Source organism: Trichoderma gamsii (assembly GCF_001481775.2).
Source record: "Trichoderma gamsii strain T6085 chromosome Unknown Scaffold_46.2, whole genome shotgun sequence".
In the NCBI taxonomy this organism is placed as follows: domain Eukaryota; kingdom Fungi; phylum Ascomycota; class Sordariomycetes; order Hypocreales; family Hypocreaceae; genus Trichoderma; species Trichoderma gamsii.
Window position 1 is genome coordinate 63,616 of NW_020171383.1, and position 18,729 is coordinate 82,344.

The window sequence follows — 18,729 nt, forward strand, 5'->3', positions numbered from 1 at the left end:
GATCTTCACAGATATGCTCGGTAATGCCTACCGAAAGATTCGATGTGCATTATTGACGCGATCGATGAGTCCGTCGTCGATCGGCATAAGCTTTTGTCTTCTCGTCAGAGAATCAGATCTGTATCACGCTAAGTCAATCGTATCTGATCATGACTGGGTGGACATGAATCAAACGCTGCGCGAGAATAAAACAAATGGTGGGCTTGCCTCTTGAATTGGACCAGGAATTGATCAGGCGTCATTTAAGCGAAAGGATTCTTAACGGTTTCCCTAAACAAACACTGCCGCATTAATTCAGACAGCCTGTTAGGAGCGCCAGTTCTGCATTGGCTTGGCTATTCTTTCGCGGCAACGAAACCTGCTGCATGCAAGTCTTACTTGAAACCGGAATGAGTTTATAAGACGTAAATCCCTCCGGCTGCGCACTTTGGTTCTGCTCACGGGGAATTTAACGTGGGAATCTCTCTCAGAAGGCATCAATCTGTGTCACCCAGAGACAACATAGTTAAAGTAGACCAAGTATATTGGATTGTCTGCGGCTTCTACCTAAATGAACTTCCAACACTGAATATACTTAGTTCCGCAACTTATACTTCCGTAGCGAACTTTGCGTGATGAAGACCTCGCTACAGAAACTTACACTGCATTCTCTAAATCTAGCCCTGCCACAAAGCTGGGCCAGGGATAGTGTAGTTCGTGATTGTAGTGTAAGGGTTGAACAAGATGCCTGGATCAGTGGGTTTATAGAGCGCGGTTGCTGCAGTTCCAGCAGGAAGCGACTTAGAGCCCGACCCAGTGATGGCAAGATTAATGCACTGCGGGTAGTTTTGCATGCCATTCGCACTCTGGGCACCATGTGCACTAAGTAAGTTAGATCAATGCTATTCACTTTAGGAGAAAGCTGATGGCAGGGAGTAACATACGCGAGGATTTCATGTCGGATGACATAGTTTCCGGCCTTGAGGCTTGATGGAATAGTCACACTCCATTTGTTGCCCTGATTGATAAGAGCCTGATTCGCCCAGACTTGAGTAGAATAGTTGATGCCCGACTCCTGGATTTTGACCCAGCGTAGCGATGTCTTGTCCACATTCGTGCATGAGCCGCTGCACTGAGCCAAGTACGTGATAATGGGGCCGTATGGGTGTGGCCATGTGTTAGGGCCCCAATAGAAAACAATGGTGCCGCCAGCTGGTATAGTCGCAGTGACTGCACCAGGCGCCGAGTTCTTGTGGCAGACGATATCAGGCGTAGTGTATGCATCAGGGGCAATGAAGCCTAGGTCTAGGTCTTCGGCGTACCTGTATCGTACGTATAAGTAATTTACTCAAACCTTTGCAGCAAGATAAACAGCGGCGATCTTGGGGTTGTAGCATACCAGCCTGCAACATTGGGGAATTTGCCAGTGTTGACCTTGTCATAATAGTAATCAACTATTTGGAGCACATATGTTAGATGCTGCCTAGAATGCTGGGAACCAAAAGAGGAAGAGAAACAGACGGATAAAGCCCTGGTTGTACACGCCGTTGATGGTAAAGTTTTGGACTTGTCCATGACCAAGAACACTTCCTGCAAGACAGCCGAGTGCCGTAAGAGTCAGCTTCGCGTAAGACTTCATTTTGTATGTCTTGGCTCCTTTTTCAACGTTGGTAATGGTAGACGACCTATTTGATGTATAGCATCGTCTACTTCTTATACAGGTATTTATAGAAGTTTCTGGTATGAAGCTCAAAATCTACGATTGGTGGAAAAAGGCTCCGGTCTGCATATGTTTCATGCACCTATGGAAACAAAGATTTAACCGTCGATGGGTGTATACAGGGATTCCAAGTGTGCTACCTAGTATAACATAGAGGCAGTTCCGCCCCTATCATGTGCAGAAGCTGCATCACCTCATATCACGCACGGAGGCGATGCCACCTTATACAATGCGTCGAAGCAGTGTCTCTCTATAGCCAGTTTAGTATGGCTACGGCTAATAGCATGCTTGAAGCTATGGCTAATATTGTTTTTATAGCCTCAATTTGACTGCTACATTAAGTGATATGAGTTATGAGATATGTTCTTTTGAGGCAACGGATAACTCCTAGTTGACGGAAGGTCACCTTCCGTTTACCTCTTTGAGCGATTGTATCCCGTTTTCTCCTATATATCTTTGCGGCCGAGTTGTGAAAGAGGTTATAGCTGCTGCGGATTTTATTCTATTTTGCCACCGTGATGAAATAGAATATCCGCATCATCTTTGCGGGGTTATCAGATAGCAATTAACAATAACCATGGGCGTGTAAACACCTGCATTTGGAGATTTACCACGCGATCTTGGGATCTACAGTGCTAGGAAAGGGGCAAAGAATAGCTAAACGAGAGTGGATTGAACTGGCTATTAGGGATTTTCCTTGAATTAGCCTCATCGGTTATTATTTAAGCTTAAGCCGCTTGTGATAACTTACGACTTGGCGCCCGCCGGGCAAATGGCTGCTGACCTAAGCAAGTGGTATTCGCAAGAATCTTCCCGATAGTAAACGTATATCATGAGCGAGCTCTGATTACTGGGTGTTTCAGTTATTACTTGGAGACTTATCTTCTTTCTTCAATCATGTGCCCTCTATCAAATATGGAACGCCAGTAAGCCGCTATCTCCATAAATTTGCGAAACCGTACGAGGTGGATAGTGTCAGCAGCTGAGCAGACGTCTGCCCATCAGTTGGATCGAGATGCATTTTTCATCTGCATTTATCTATCTATGACGAGTATATGTATCCTAAATCTCAAGTAGTGGTACAACTAGAGCAAAATAACCTAGAATGAGAACTTCTCATTGGTAAGCTCCTCCGTCCACTTCCAGAGCCGTGTAGCTTCGACTTCACTAAATGCCCATGGTCGAACGGTATGCACATATGGGTTCGAAACCTGGCAGTCCAAGAGATACGCGCCAGTGTGGTCTTAATACGAGTTAGAACGAGTTTGGGGCCTGATATCCAGATACTTGAATGCTCACCTGCAAGATCCTGGTCAAAGGAGGCATACACAGCTGTTGCAATACCGGCCTCCTTGCTCTTGTACTTTGGCCAGCCATTGACTGCCTCATCATTACCGAGCTCCAAATCAATTCGAACTAGAGTAAGAATTAGTAAAATGAAGCATGTCTTTGTATCGGTGTAAAAAGAAAACTTACTGATGTCTCCAAACTCGCCGGCCCAGTCAATGTTTGCTCCCAATGGGGTCATAATCACACCGGGGTTGACGCTAAAAACTTGCGCCTTCTTTCCAAGTACTTTGCCTAGATGGAGAGCGAAAAGCTGAACCGCCGTCTTTGACTGGCCATAAGCGTGCCATCTGTTGTAGTTCTCACCACCCTATACGATGAGATGATGGAGATTGTTAGCCACTGATATTGTTCCGACGAAGCCAAGCTGTTGAACACTACCTTGAAGTTGGGGTCATGCCAACGAATGGGGCCCCAGCGGTGGCCATCACTGCTAAGTAGTACAATTCGTGGGCTCTGCGACTTGAGAATCTTGGGCAAGATGCTGTTGGTGAACACCCAAGGAGCGATATAGTTGACACCCAGCTGCCTCTCGAATCCGTCAACTGTGGTTCCATATGGAGTGCCCATGATGGCTGCGTGGTGGCAGAAGACATCAATGTGTGGCACGTCATCCCAAGAGTTTACGGTAGCGGCCGCCTTTTTCACTTCTGCGACAGATTCAAGATCGAGATTGAGAGATTTGGTGGCAACCTTGGGGTTGGCCTTTGCAATGGCGCTGATGATGAACTGGAGCTTTTCGGCATTGCGGCCCGCGAGAATCAGAAGTTTGGGCTCAGATTTGGCAATTGCTAGACAATATTCCTCTCCAAGACTGCCTTGAGATGTACCAGTCACCAGGATAACTTTGCCTTTGATGTTATCTGCGTATGTTGTAGCCAGGTCGTGCCCAGAGATGGAATCGCCGTTGGTAGGAGGAGCCATGTTGTCTGAGGCAAAGCGGCAAGGTATTGAGACTAGTTAATGAATAGAGAGTTCTGAATTGGATTGAAGGATCAAGGGAATAAAAAAATAAAAAGAGCTAGAATCGGGATCATATATAGAGATTTCTTTAAGATGTCTTTTCCTAATTTCTCAATCTATTCACCAAACGGCGTATATCAATACATCTCTTTTAGGCAATGCTCCAAGCTTACTGTAGAGCGCCACCACATCAGCGCCGCGGAGTTTCTGTGTAAGATCCACATAGAAAGCGTGTCAGCCAAATATGGACACGAACCTGGTCCATTAAATCGCCTAGAATTAACGCCCATTGGCTTAATAATTCTTGTTTTTCCATGCTCCTGGGTCGAGACCATAAATATTTTCTTTCTATTCAACTCTTGGCGTCAGGCGCAAATTCCAAGTCGATATCTCCATTATCTCCAGTAGGTGGATAATCACGGTGATATACGTTGCGCAGTATTCCCGTAAATACGGAACAATGAAATCATGGTTAGTTTCTGTTGATTTTAGATTTATAACCAACTAATTGCCTTTTGTGTATGGTAATCTTTCTGTACAAATTCCACACTGGAATTATTACACGCAGAGGGCTGCAGAGGAACATATTTGCACCAATTGCTTCAGTGAGGTTAAATATGTATATAGGTATGGGTATGTTTGCATATCCAGCTTGAATGCAGCAACTATGATATCTATATTTCTCTTCTCAGATAGCGGCGTGGTGGTTCGACGCTCACCAGTGGAACGTTTTTGTCAGCCGCTCGGAGAACGTGTGTCGGATACGATGTGTAAGTGACTCGCCCCATGAGCTTTTTAGCTCACCGGAGGACAGTGCGAAATGATTCTCAAACAAATAATACTGGACAGTTACCAGACCAATTGTTCTTGTCTTTTAATGGCAACTGTAAAGGAATATTTACGATTGTTCATTGATTCACAAACATAGAATCCAACGCCATCACTATTCTGTTCTCCGGTCGGCAAATTGGATCATATGACGTCTCAGCTCGCCCTTCATCACCGCGAGTGCGGCGTAGCCACAGTTTCAGAATGTGCAACTCCGGTACCTGCCAATGACGAAGTTGTCGTCAAAGTTGCCGCTGTGTGTCTGAACCCAATTGATTGGAAGATACTCTACGGTGCTAAGTCGTCAGCACCAACCATTCTTGGTTGCGACCTCGCTGGCACGGTTGCCTCTATTGGCGATGAGGTTACGGCAATCGAGGTCGGCGATCGTGTCATTGGCTTTACAGCAGGAGGTCAGAATATATTTACTGCTTTTATTTTTATCTTTTCAATACGTAATTGGCATTGGTTTATGCTTTCAAAACTTTGTTGACGAGTTGTGCTGATAAAACGAAATGTGTTACAGGCAATCCTTTGAGACCAAACGACGGCGCTTTTGCCCAGTATGTTGCTGTGCCGGCCCACGTCGTTTTACATATTCCTCATGATATGTCGTTTGAAAGCGGTGCAACTCTGCCAACGCCCATCTTCGTCAGTGGGTTCTCTCTCTATCGAAATCTCTCAGTGCCATATCCATCTCTTCCAAGTGAAGCGGTCAGCAGCACACCTACGACAGACGACGAGAGCAGAAGCAAATCGATCTTGATTTATGGAGGCGGTACTTCAAATGGCTTAATGCAAATACAATTAGCCAAACTGTAAGTATTACATCAATTGACTCATTTGACATGTGCACAAAGCGGGATCCTTACGTTCGTACAAAGGTCGGGCTTGCTCGTATACACCGTGTGCTCTCGGGCCAGCCATGAGTTAGTGAAGCAATGCGGCGCCGATCACATTTTCTATCATGTGAGTCTTTATGTAGTCTGAATCTTACTCACTGCGTGGAGCTCGTTTGAGAGCTCAGTCTCCCAAATTACCTGAAAGCTGAACATCATTAGGATGCGCCATCTACTTTAGAAGATTTACGAATTGCTACACAAGGCAAGATACAAATTGCAGTCGACTGCATAGCAACGGAGCAATCAGCTGCCATTTGTGCTTCTAATATGGAAGTTTCTGGAGGAAAGTACATCAGCTTTACGGGAGCTAGAATTCGTGATCGACGCATTACGACTGTCAACATCTTCGGATTCACGATGCTGAACATAGAATTTCTGTTTGAAGCTATAGGGATTCGAGCAGACATAAATGTCGAAGACGTAACGTTTGCAACTGATTTTGCCCGCCGTGCTGAGCGGCTCATTGCGCGAAATGCAATTAAACCCAGCGCTGCTGAAGTTCGCCCCGGAGGGCTGGATGGAATCGTTTCTGGGTTAGAAGACATGAAAGCTGGAAGAGTACGGGGGAGGAGACTTGTATACGTTGTTGATCAGCCCAATAAACGGTAATTCATTTAGTGAGGCTTGAGCCATCAATGTAGATGGGAGAGGAGGGCGATCAGTTCTATTATCGATGGGTCACTTCTACAGCTCGTACGAGGCGCCTGAGAGTAGACGCAAATGCTCGAGAAATATCCCAAACGCGCATGTTTTGCAACACACGAACCGTTTCTTGAACCACCTGTACTCGACTCTCTGGGCTGCCCAGCATTGGTACGCCATACATGCCGAGCTGAATATACCGTCCGCCCTCGCGAACCCACTTCAGAATGCCAGCAGTCCAATTAGCCGCATCATTAACTGGAGGCCTATCCAACAGAAGGATAACTCTGTTGATTTCGGAATCAGACTTTTCGTCTTTACCACTGCAAATGCTATCCCTGAGCGGAGAAGCCAGGAGTGTAGCAGCGCACCATAATACCGCACCAGCGTAAAAGGCGTAAAAAGACTCGTATGGAGTGTTGAAAGGAAAGTCACGGCAGATTCCCAAGATTTGTGAGCTGTGGTAGATGACCTTGCGTACTCGCGCCGGATCTTCTTCTCCCCATTTGATCATGCGCTCACGGGCTGGCTTGTTGAAACCTGCGCTGCGAAGTAAAGCCGGCAACCAGTCCATCAGATCGCTTGCGCCATACAAGTATGCCATGTGGATGATCAAAGCTCTTTGGGTGACATGGCGAAGGGTGCGGTCGTCTGTGGCCATGGAATACTTTAGATCGTGAGGCGAAACCAAGAAATCTCCCATCTTGTCTGTAAGTGTTGCTTTATGGTCAGGAACTGGCATATAATCGGGCACCACGTCCATAAGAGGAGACACCTGTAACTCTTTAAGTGACCACACAAAGCGAGCTAGTGTGATCATGATGATATGGATATGTTGTGTATCAGTTAGCTGAATCTTGTCGATGAGGGTAGCATCGAAGCAGCTGCGAGCTGCGAGCCTAAAGCCAACTGGATCGGCCTCGTTCTTCCATGGATGCAAGGCCATCCACGCATGGGCTGACGGAGCTTCCCAGCTATCTGCATCGCTGGGGAGTGCCAGGGTCAAATCCGGTGTGCTGAAAGCAGGGCGCTGGTTATGAAGAACGCTGGCCAGGGCATCGAACTCCTACCAAAAAGTTAGAATAAGCTGCAGCTTAGTTTCGTTATTAAACTCGAAGAGATGAAGCATACGTGTATGGCCCATCCCAGCCTCTTCCGTTTTTCGAAAGCGATCCAGGAGCTCCATTGAGCTTCTACACTCTCGGTTCTAGTCGAGGGAGTCCGTCGCGGCGTGTCATGAAACAGGCCAACTTGTTTCCCTGTCTGGATTAGAGACCATCTTAAAGTCTCGCTATAATTGAACAAGACTCTATCGCCGCTGCAGTATCCGTAGATCCCCTGGAGCAACTGTGCCGCCATGAAAGGTTCAGAACATGCAATTCGTGGATCGCGCTCGCCCTAACAGGAAATCAGTGTCGGGGTGTCTTATTTATAGTGCCCGGTTGTAAACAACGAACCGTAGAGAGTAGGAGTCGGCGATTCAGCTTTGCGATAACATTAGCAAAAGACGCTGCCCCGCTAAGATTGGTGAACCGCGCGCCTATGCTTGCGATAGCAAGAATGAGCGTGACTGGCGCGACTGTAGGGTCAAAAGTAGGTTTGTGAATGAAGCTCAGGACCTATTGAATTGCATTAGATGAGAATGTGCTAAAACACTAAAGTAATCAGGACTTAGCTCACTGGTTGGAAGTTGACAAAAAACAGATCGATACAGTGATCAAGTTTTTCTTTGCTGGGGAAGGCCGCAAATGAAATAGGTGCCCATATTGGCTCTTCGAGACAGGCTTTGGCTGTTTGTTGGATACGATCTCGATCGTCATCAGTGAGATCTCGCAATTGTGTATATGATCCAGTCATTGATTGGTCAACCCGATGTTCACCTAATTCAGGGACGTCCAAAGATTGCTCAGCAAGTTCAGGAGGATCAAGCAGCCAGCCTTCTTGCTGTATCGCGCTCTCCTTGTACTTAGAGGCCGGTTCTTGGGCAACATTGAAAGGATTTTGATACGTGGACCAGAGTAAGTGTGAGGTCGGGTCCACCGGGATGAGATCAGCAGAGAAGCCGAGAGTGCTAAAATCGACTCTATCTCCAGCATCTCGAAGCATCCAATCAATATTTGCAGCTTCCCAATGGGGAATTGAATTATTATGAGGAAAGATTTCACCAGCCTTTTCGGTGATAAGCGGACCAAAGGTTGGTACTGGAAATGGCGTAAAAGATGCTGAGCTTTGTATGTCTGTCTCTGATGAGAACAACTGTGAGCCTCGGCCATTCGCTTCAACTGTTTCCAGGCTAATTGAACACTCTGTTTGATGACTGAAGATATAGGGTGCGGTAACGCCTGGAGTTGATCTATGCGCCGGTTTCGTGAGAGAGTCGCATTGGCGCTTTTGGTCGCAGCCAGTACTACTCAAAGGATATGCGCACAAGACCTCTCTCTGAGAACACGCGAGGCACTGCGGATGATCTCCAGAACATTTAATCTTCGATCTGCATTGATATATCTTAACATTTGCCTCTTCTCTGAAAGGACATCGCTACAAGCTGCTACCTTTGACAGCGGTTGCAAGACTTTCTGCGCACCTTGGGGCCTCGCTCGTGCATCTTCATGTGCCGAGTAAGGCTATCCCTATTGTGTGGTCTTGTCAGTTTCTCATCCATGGACTTGAAAGTATGAGGAGAGACTATTAAATACTTGCGGCGAAACTCTCTATCACAAATCCGGCATAAATTCATTGCCCGCGAGAAGGAGATCAGCTTGTTGCAGAAAATAGCGAGTGGATATAGTAGTTTATGGGATAGGCCCAATATCACAGGAGCCATCGGGTATGTATTAAGAAGCTATCAAAATAAACATCAGAAGTATGAAGGAAACTCGAGAGTCCTTGTTTAGAAGCGGTGATCCAGAGAGACGGAGCTAAGCGTGAGCGCTGCAGCAAAGTCCGAGGCTTAGCTCCAGAGCCGGCACTGAGCAAGACGCCCCGTAATCTATCGATAAGCAGTGCAGTCAGATCGACTCAGCATCTTGGACAAACAGTAAATGGAGCAATTCTGCCCATTGCGAATGAAGCAGGGCAACTAACCAGAGCTTGCCTGGACTGATTGATTGCGATTCTCTATAACTTGAGACACCCAGCGCACGCTGTTCTTGATTGCCATTCCACCAGGTCGGATGACCGAAAAAGGTGCGTTGCACTTATAAGCCTGTGCATGAATATCCCACGACCGAGTCCAACGTAAAAACGTCGAGTACGCTTTTGCCATTCACAAGTGCGCTTTTACCGAAGACAGCCGAAGAGCGTAGTAGGCAAGCTCAAATTTGGCCACATTTTTCGTCGGCTTCGTTTTGGGGGGCCATGACCCTATCTGCTATCATGGCCTCGAGTTTGCATCACTAATCAATCAGCAAATTCTCGCCGGAGTTTGAAAATAGTAGCACTGTACTGGTCGACTATTGCCTGGCCAGTGACGAGGCCAACAACCAAGAGCGATGCGGGCTGCATTATATGACGCCTATACTGGCATTTATCGTCTGCTGTACATTCGCATCTTGTTTGATGATCGGATGTGTTTGGGCGCAATATGTCAGTGAAACAAAAAAAAAAAAAAAAAAAGGGAAAGAGTATATGGGGCCAGACTTTATGAAGAGGGCTGAAAGCCGGCGGGCAGTATAGCTGTCAGATATTTCGAGATTGGGTGTGATGTCTGCCTGCCCCGATTTTCTAGCGGGAAGAGAAATATAACTTGCAAAGTGTGAGACTCGAGCAATAAAATTTTGGGTTCCAAAGCGGCCCTTGAAGTGGAAGAACGAGCGCAAACACTTATGTTGCTCTGGAAACAAATTGAATGCTCGAGCGTTAACGTCAGCTTGAGATAATTGCTCGAAATACTATAAGCGCATGGCAATCAAATTTCTAATTTTGGCTAGACACATGTATCCGCTATTCTCCATTCTTGTCTTATACAGTTATTTCTTGCGACCCAATGTCTTGCTAATTGCTTGATAAGACCTTGGCTGATAGATTTACCGTGAAGATATTTACCTAAGTAGGTAGGTAGTTTTCAGATGTATAATCGCACGTTTGCTGGTTGCCAGATAACTCTACGATATTTTCTACTGCGGCGACCACGCGGTAGATACTCGACCCGTGAATGCATACTTAGCATTCTTTCTTGTTCAGCTGTTCGCCTAAGTTCTAATAAAAAAGAAGCGTTCAGCCTTATTCATGTTTGCGGCACTATTACAAATGCTTAGGTATACTCAGATCTTCAACACTTCGATTGCATGTCTAGATGATGATTCTAACAAGAGAGTTTATAGGCAAAACACGACATCCTATTCACGCTGTTGATCACTCTCATTTATAAGCAAAGCCAGATATAGAAACAAAACGATGAAACCCAAATTTCACGATTGTAAATCACGGCAGGTGGGGAAGAGAGGCAGCATGAAACAGCGGGAATTGATTGTTCGCTTACAACGGTTTTGACCTACAACGACGTCAGAGGTAACTGCGCCGCTGAATTCGGATTCCCAGTCTTGAGAAAATGCTCATATAACAAGCAAGCTTCCGCTAGGTATTATATGTGGAAACTGTTATTTGGTATCAGCAACGCCTTAAGATAATAACACTTCGCAAAGAGACCAACCTATACTTTTCAAGAAGACTCAGCTACCAAGCTTAAATTCACAATGTATGCTATTTTGGCAACTATCACCCCAAAGGCTGGGTCATTTCAGAAAGTGAGTATTCTGTGAACTTACACACGAGGCTATTTTGCAGTCATGTAACGATGCTGATCCTATTCAGGTCGCCGATCTCGTCAAAGCTATCGGGAAATACGCAGAAGAGCATGAGCCAGAATGCGTCGAATTTCGGCTCTGTACCGAGGTAGATGCTGAAGGACTTGAAGCAATCTATACCATAGAGAAGTAAGTCGAATGCCCCATCATATGTGACCATGACTTGCAGCTTATGGAAAAAACTCAGGTTCAACACCATCAGTGGTCTACGCACACATCAAGAGACGCCTAAGTTGGCTGAGTTCTACAAAATCACTGCTGAAGAAAACCTATTGGAGAAAGAAACGGTTGTCAAGATTGTAAAGGGCGTGTATGGATACCACGTCTAAAGCAGTATTGCAGTGTAGGCATTATATTGCCGAGACAGCATACCATATGATCTAGTTAGCAGTTGGAATATATAACTTGAAAAGGATCTCAGTATAAGTGATGACTATCGTTTTCATCAAATAACATACGCCACTTCTTCTTGAACCATGACGCGGCCTCCCAGCTATGGATGTCCCAAGGCTGCCCAATCCCATTATCACCATCATTCCTGCTATGCCAACAGATCAGCCCGTCGCGGAGGATGTCCATCTTTAACTCTTTGGAATTGACCAGCTGAGGAGTTGTCGCTGCCAAGGTAATAGCTCGAGCCCGCAAAACAGGAAACGGTAGAAGATCAAGGTTGGGATTGTGGGGAAAAAGAATCTGGGGTAGCGTTGGTTGGAGATGCGCTGGTAGAGAAGGAATTGCAGCTGCCGCAAGGAGGACCTCTGGATCGTCTTCTGCTGTAGTTTGGCGATAGAATGGCGAAGAAGGTTTGCTATTTACCAGATCGTGGAGCGTAATGCCCAGAAGAATAGCGACATGCATGTATGCGATGGATGGTGATAACTTGGACCGCCGGGAGTGGGGCTTGTAGAAATCAGGCAGAAGAGAAGGCATGGCCAAGTACATTGAATTGATTTGAGCCTGAGCTTGGCATTCAAATACGATATCCAAGTCAGTATAAGAGAAAGATTCCAGCGCAAGGCCTTGATTCCCAAACTCGTTGGTCGAAAGACTTTGGTCGTGATATTGGTCCAAAATTTGGGGCTTGGATCGAGACCTTGAATTCTGCGAATGGAATGGGGATATTTGTTTTGAGTTCAACGAGAGGGGAGATAGGTACACCGAATTCTTCACTGCCTCACACTCGATTGTAACGTCTAATGGCATTGGAGACGCCAAAGTCGCTTCGGAGCTAACGCAGTGAGAAGCTTCTAGAGACAGAAGATTTTGCGAGGAACCAATGAGTGAATTCGATGAGAGGATAGTAGTTCCAGATGTTGCGCTTCCATGCTCATAGAGACTCGTGATAGGCAGTGAAGGGACCGTAGGATCAAAAACAGGATCCTTGCCTCCTCGGTGGTCACCAATGCCGACGTCAAGAGGAGCGGTAGTCTCTAATAACGAAAAGTACCCGTCTTGAATCACATCTTTACCCTGAAAAGATATATGCTGAATCGTCCCACAATAGTCTCCAATAGTTTCAAGAGACACTGGTTGAGAAGAAATGCTATTAAGGCAGGGGTTGATGCACGTATTATTCTGCAGCTGAGCTGACATGAAAGGTACCCCAGCTCTTCCAAATAGAGCCGAGGTACTTTCCCTTGTATCAGAAAGGCGGCGTGGCTTGAGTTCATGATATCTTCTTGGGCAGCCTCTGGCATTGTATTGCAGCAACTGAGAGGCCTGCCTCTGTCTCTGGCCTACCTCAGAGTTCAGTAACAGCTCTCCGATGTACTACAGGGCCTTTGGCCGAGCGGAGACTTACGATATGCCCTGGACGCTGCCCTGTTTTGTTCTCTTCGCGCATCTGTGATGATACGCTTTCGTCTCCTTTCGCCCGCTAGGCTACTACTAGCTTGCGGAAAGTCATTCATCATGATGCTGCTTGACACCAATGATGAAATGACGCGTGGTCATGGGATTGATGGAATCGCAACGATGACTATTGCTAAGCTCCTGAACACTTCGAATGAACTTTCACCTTGTTTGTCAGTCTAGGCTATTTTGCTATAACGATTTAGTAGTCATCCAAGTGACTATAGGTGGATACCGGCGAATATGAAGCCATTTCCGCAATCTCCGGCACCGTGGCTGACGCTCTCTGGGCCAATCAAACAAGAGAATACAATTTATCCATGCACCGCACCATGCATCAGCCATCAGCCATGAAACCTACCTAGGTTTATGCTACTAATGCTTACATGGAAGGAATTCATGTTATCCATGGGATTTCGAGACAAAGGATCCTGTCTAGCAGATGGCTTACGCCATAGAAGACATGCGTAAGCCATAGAAGACATGCGAAAAGAAAAATGGGGCTATTCAACCTGCAGTTCCACTGATTCAACTACGTCGAATAAGATCTACAATTGAAGCGAGCATTACTTGAAGCTAGGGATTTTGTGAGTCTCTTTAGTAGTATATATAACTTGTTGTTGCACCTCATAGAATACATTTCTCACCTTCAAACGACAGAGTTCAATCATAGTCTTCAAATCCTTCAATAAATCGACTTATAATTTCAAGACTCGCTATCTTCTTTGCTGTCATCGCAGCATCTTCATCTATCAAAAATGTCTTTCCCAGTTGCTGGCAAACAATCAGGGCCTATTGGATTTGGAATGCTGGGTGTGTGCTCGGCGCCAAGATCATACACAGACTACGGCCACAATTTAGCTAATATCTTTAATAGGTCTTAACCGTCCACCAGCAATGCCATACGATGAAGCGTCTAGAGTCATGAAAACAGCTTTGGACAATGGTGCTAACTTCTGGAGCGCTGCCCAATACTATGGAACGCCAACAGCAAACTCTCTGCATGTGCTGAACCATTATTTCACGACATATCCCGAAGACAGCAAGAAAGTTATACTCAGTATCAAGGGCGCCTTCAGCAGGGCAGGTCCGGATAATAGCCCGAAGAGCATTCGAAACAGTGTTGATAACTGCCTGGAAGTCCTGGATGGCAAAGCCTTCCTTGACATTTACTCACCGGGACGCATTGATCCCCAAGTCCCGATTGAAGAGACCGTGCGTGCTCTTGTGGAATACATAAAGGCAGGTAAGATAGGTGGATACGGACTCAGCGAGTGCAGTGCTGCCACCATCCGACGCGCTCACTCTATTCACCCCGTCTCTGCCGTCGAAATCGAGCTATCGCTGTTTGCCACTGACGTTCTGAGTAATGGGGTTGCTCAAACATGTTCAGAGCTAAAGATCCCCATAATCGCGTATTCTCCGCTCTCTCGGGGATTCTTGACGGGGCAGATCAAAAAGCTCGATGACATCCCCGAGAGTGATGCACGCCGCCTTTATCCACGCTTCCAGCCCGAGGTCTTTGGCTTGAATATCAAGCTAGTCGAAGAAATTGAGCAACTGGCAAAAAAGACTGGTTATACGATGCCGCAGGTTGCGATTGCATGGGTCACTTCTCGGGCGATTGAATGGAACATTGCTGTGATTCCCATTCCAGGATGCACCACCGTTGGGCGTGCAGTGGAAAATTCTACGCATGTTTCTCTTAAAGAACAAGATTTGGAAGAACTCTCTCAGTTGATAGCCAAGATGACTGTCATTGGCAACCGATATCCAGATATGTACCAAAAATATTTAGATCAATGATGCACAGTGGCTATGGAAGTTGAGAAGTGCTGAAGATAGAAGCAGCTATAGCCAATGTCAGTAATTGGTTAAATAGAGAAGCATAAAGGGGATTACAATGTTACCAGACCAGAATAGCAGTGCAGTGTACCTACTACCTAGTGAAGGAGAGGCTATAGAAGACACACTCAACTACTGCTAAGATAGGTTACGATTTAATGCGATACAAAAAGGATCAGCCGCACCCAACCATACCTAGATAGTGACAATTCTGAGGTCTCGTCAGTCAAAAGTACAAACTCTATCAGACTAAACTAACCTCATTCTGGTCAAACATATTGACCGCAAAGCTTGTGTCTTACTGTTGCTCTTGCCATTTATTAAGTAATTTTTAATAGATGTCTTTTGTTTGCTTCTCGGCGCATATAAGAGTAGCTTTCGACTAACTACAAGTATTCTTAGTGGATAATGCAGGATCTCATCATCTTTCCACAATGAGTCAACTCGGTGACATTGCTAGTATCTCATCGATATGAAGCTATTCTGCAGATCATTTAAACACCTACGACCATAGGTAGCGGAGAATTCAAAATCCCCTCAAATTCTCTTCTTGAGTTTGATGTCTTCTATTTTTGGCAACCAAAAACTCCAAATCTAGGGTTATACAATTCCGATGTTGGTGGTAAACGAACCCGGCAATATATAATAATAGCTATAATTCAATTTGGGGTATTTGTATATGCTGAAAGCAAGGTTTTACTTTCTTTGTTTGTAAGACGTATAATCTCTTGCACGGTTCTCTGGCTAGTGACTCTTTATGTTACAGTAAGGGAACAAAGGTCTGCAAACGCAAGAAAGATGGAGAAATAATAATAGAGAAAAGTTATGCAGTATTCAAGTTCTATTATCCAGGACTCTAGTTATTTTATAGTATATCCAGGTCAAGCAGTTGAACTGTATATCCAGTCCCGATTTAGTTATGTACACCTAAAAGTAGCAGTAGTACCAACAGTACCAACAGTAGCAGCAGTAGCAGCAGTAGCAGCAGTAGCCTATGTCATAGTTAGAGCGCTAGATTAGATGTTACATTTTAATACACCAAGTTAAGGAGGTGATAGGTGTGTTTCGCTTTAAAACACCAAACTTCTGTTTCAAAAAGTTATTAAAAAGAATAATGCATTTATAATTACCTAGTGTAACTGTGAGTGATCTGTAGTATACCGTTCGCAGATGTCTGGGCCGCAACTGTAGAAGATAAAATATCTTCCAATTTTTCGATCACGATCTCATTGATAATGTCTTGTCTATTTAGTGAATATTGCCTCTCTAAACCTTCTATTAAATCACGCTAACCGATGAAGTTATTATTTAAGCCTTACGTGGTGGGTAGATGCGACTCTCAATGCCTTTCATCTCTGATTCTATCCGCAAGCTGATGCTTTCACCCAAGACAAATGAAAAAAAAAAAAAAAAAAAAAAAAAAAAACCGATGCCTTTCTCATCCGAATATGATGGTTGTGGCAGATTTTGATAGTGAGCAGCTCACTTTATTCTTCATTGAAAGCGAGAACTTGGAAGCGGTTGGGCGTCGTGACCCTTTGTTGACGCAGAGGGGCAGAGCTCGGGGCGCATTGGTGAGGCGGGCTGGGCATCTCACTCAAAGGCTGGGCACACTCGTCGACATCCCACTCGATACGATAGGTTTTATACTTGCTACGAAGAAATAAGGTCAGTAAGACAAAGAAATAACAGTAAGGAAGAGCAGGGGACAAATGAGTCTTACAGCCGGCTTGTCATGCAGGTTCGAGCGTACATGGCACTTGCAACAGAGTTTGTGCCAATGTGGCAATCCTCGCCTCGAAACTCGATTTTGACCACCTGGAGGTTGTGAATATGCTCGAGATCCTCGCGGAGGGAGGCTTCTGTGTGGCTGGTGCCGCATTTGCGGAGGACCATGTTGCGAGTTGCGCCTTGGGCGATTCGGTTGATGTGGTGGCCGGGGAGGTTCTGGAAGCGCTGTAACCAACGAATACCGATCTAACATGTTTAGTCAATGGAACCACGATTGGGAAAAGAATGGTTTGGCGCAGGGGCTTACTCTCTTGTTCTTGAGGAACAGGCCATTGTTGCGGACGTGTGCAAAGTATGCTTCGGCGGAAGCGAGCTCTACAAAGGTGATGGTAGCGGTGGCCGCGCCACGAGTGGCGTAGAACTCGTATACCAATTCACCTCTTATAAGGCCGGCAATATCGCCGTAGGTAGTCCCTTCCGGTAGATTGACAAGCCTGACCGATCGCGATTGCTCAGGAGCACGAGAGAAACCGGGCTTGGGCATGCTCATGACCCTTTCTGGAGACCCGTTAGATGTTTTGTGCTCATCTCCGACATCGTAAATCCTAGGAGGGCTGAACTCGGCATAGTTGAACCCATCGTTTGCTGGTTGGTTGCCTTGTCGTGGTGGCGGAAAGGGGTAGATGCCAAGTTGAGCGCCAGGGTCGATGTACGGGCTGGAGGTGAACGAGCGGCAGTTGAAAGTACGAGGGGTACTCGTATAGGAGAGGCAGTCGTCTTCGTTTGCGTTGGAATCGTCTGCGTAGAGGCCTTGGCCTGGAGAGGCGCTCGGGTAAGCGACGGTTTGGAGGCAAGCATTGAGGGCCTATTGAAACAAATTAGATCTTGCAACTTGGGAGCTGGAGAAGGGAAACTGACCTCGATGATTCTGACGTCCGTGATCGGAGTGCTGAGAAGGCAGCGGCAGAGGTCGGCTATTGGCACGATATCAGTATAGATGGAAGGGTTCTGGAGGAGGAGGAGGAGGAGGAGGAGGAGGAGGAGGAGGAGAAGCTGCGCACAGTGATTCTGAGCGGTTCGGACGAGATTCTCGTAATCTGCTCGGGGAATGGTCACGGTAGCCGCAGGAGGCTCAGCGAACTGGTGAATTTGGATACCTAGTTAGCGAGGCTCTAATCTGCTGTGCAACGGCCTGGGGACCGCAACCACTGGATTGCAGAGTAGGATTGGACATACGAAGTTACCACTATAATTATTAGACTCCGGTTAGTCAACAGCACGGTCTTGGAGAGACAAAGAAAAGACAGAGGAAAGCTGTTGGGTGGCAGCATCTTGTAGCCTCTTTGTGTGATTTCGAGTATGCCCAAAGAGCGAGAATATGCAGCAAACGCAGCCATGTTCCAACCTTGGGGAGAAAAACGGCAAGGATTGCAGGGGCGACTTACCGAAAGTCTTGCATAGTGAAGATGTTTAGTGGACGAGAGATGCATGGGACAAAGATTTGGCTGGGAACAGACAGAGGATATATGTAGAGGAACTAGGCTGGGCTGTTTGGCGGCTGCGTTTAAATTACCTGCGCGGGTCGCTGCCAGTTGGCGGTGCCGGCGTTTGCAGGCAATAGGGCAGCGCGGCTCAGCAGCTGTTTGCTACAGTGCACAGATCAAAGAATGGATGATTATAATAATGACGATGATGGGAAACCGAGAAATTAAATTGAGGAGATGCTCAATTGATGGTCGTTGCTGCTGGAGAAATTGTAGCTCCTTGTTTGATGTGTACCTATAATTGTAGAATGTGCACGTCCATTTACAGGCAAATGCTTTGACGAATTGAATAGCATCTTCAACAATGACCTTGTAGGTAAATTGACTCTTTGGACATGAAAATATAGTATCCAGCACTGCAGTCATTGCTGCTACTGATGCTACTGATGCTACTGTTGCTACTCCTGCTACTGGTGCTACTGATGCTACTGCTTCCAAGTGTATATAGCAACAAAACATTTGCATATGTAAATAAAGTATTGCACATTCGACAGATTATTAGCTATACTCCAAGTCTGATATGGATGGCTGATCCAAGTACACACGCCATTCACCTACCTACCCGGCTTGGT

At 46.1% G+C, this 18,729-nt stretch overlaps 8 protein-coding genes across 8 annotated transcripts; 3 read left to right on the forward strand and 5 right to left on the reverse strand.

Moving 5' to 3' along the window:
- Positions 1-656: 656 nt before the first annotated feature.
- On the reverse strand, positions 657-1,618 carry TGAM01_v209413 (glycosyl hydrolase family 61; the record flags this gene model as incomplete). The annotated part of the gene is made up of 4 exons (XM_018810542.1): positions 657-861; positions 924-1,301; positions 1,379-1,433; positions 1,501-1,618. 4 exons carry the CDS (start codon positions 1,616-1,618, stop codon positions 657-659), a joined length of 756 nt encoding a protein of 251 aa, XP_018656228.1.
- Positions 1,619-2,799: 1,181 nt separating this feature from the next.
- Positions 2,800-3,970, reverse strand: TGAM01_v209414 (oxidoreductase; the record flags this gene model as incomplete). Its single annotated transcript, XM_018810543.1, has 4 exons — positions 2,800-2,942; positions 2,999-3,115; positions 3,176-3,356; positions 3,428-3,970. 4 exons carry the CDS (start codon positions 3,968-3,970, stop codon positions 2,800-2,802), a joined length of 984 nt encoding a protein of 327 aa, XP_018656229.1.
- Positions 3,971-4,701: 731 nt separating this feature from the next.
- Positions 4,702-6,348, forward strand: TGAM01_v209415 (TOXD; the record flags this gene model as incomplete). The annotated part of the gene is made up of 5 exons (XM_018810544.2): positions 4,702-4,779; positions 4,938-5,250; positions 5,364-5,655; positions 5,722-5,806; positions 5,899-6,348. Coding segments are annotated over 5 exons (1,218 nt in total), but the record flags the coding sequence as incomplete, so codon positions are not given.
- A 58-nt stretch (positions 6,349-6,406) lies between these two features.
- TGAM01_v209416 (hypothetical protein) lies at positions 6,407-9,205 on the reverse strand (the record flags this gene model as incomplete). Its single annotated transcript, XM_024550550.1, has 6 exons — positions 6,407-7,447; positions 7,513-7,779; positions 7,839-8,000; positions 8,062-8,872; positions 8,934-9,011; positions 9,078-9,205. 6 exons carry the CDS (start codon positions 9,203-9,205, stop codon positions 6,407-6,409), a joined length of 2,487 nt encoding a protein of 828 aa, XP_024404695.1.
- A 1,870-nt stretch (positions 9,206-11,075) lies between these two features.
- TGAM01_v209417 (hypothetical protein) lies at positions 11,076-11,515 on the forward strand (the record flags this gene model as incomplete). Its single annotated transcript, XM_018810546.1, has 3 exons — positions 11,076-11,126; positions 11,194-11,315; positions 11,374-11,515. The coding sequence occupies 3 exons, from the start codon at positions 11,076-11,078 to the stop codon at positions 11,513-11,515; spliced, it is 315 nt and encodes a 104-aa protein (XP_018656232.1).
- An 88-nt stretch (positions 11,516-11,603) lies between these two features.
- TGAM01_v209418 (hypothetical protein) lies at positions 11,604-13,099 on the reverse strand (the record flags this gene model as incomplete). Its single annotated transcript, XM_018810547.1, has 2 exons — positions 11,604-12,616; positions 12,988-13,099. 2 exons carry the CDS (start codon positions 13,097-13,099, stop codon positions 11,604-11,606), a joined length of 1,125 nt encoding a protein of 374 aa, XP_018656233.1.
- A 696-nt stretch (positions 13,100-13,795) lies between these two features.
- Positions 13,796-14,843, forward strand: TGAM01_v209419 (hypothetical protein; the record flags this gene model as incomplete). The annotated part of the gene is made up of 2 exons (XM_018810548.1): positions 13,796-13,850; positions 13,915-14,843. The coding sequence occupies 2 exons, from the start codon at positions 13,796-13,798 to the stop codon at positions 14,841-14,843; spliced, it is 984 nt and encodes a 327-aa protein (XP_018656234.1).
- Positions 14,844-16,601: 1,758 nt separating this feature from the next.
- Positions 16,602-18,072, reverse strand: TGAM01_v209420 (hypothetical protein; the record flags this gene model as incomplete). The annotated part of the gene is made up of 5 exons (XM_018810549.2): positions 16,602-16,859; positions 16,921-17,478; positions 17,532-17,753; positions 17,850-17,859; positions 18,059-18,072. 5 exons carry the CDS (start codon positions 18,070-18,072, stop codon positions 16,602-16,604), a joined length of 1,062 nt encoding a protein of 353 aa, XP_018656235.2.
- Positions 18,073-18,729: the final 657 nt, after the last annotated feature.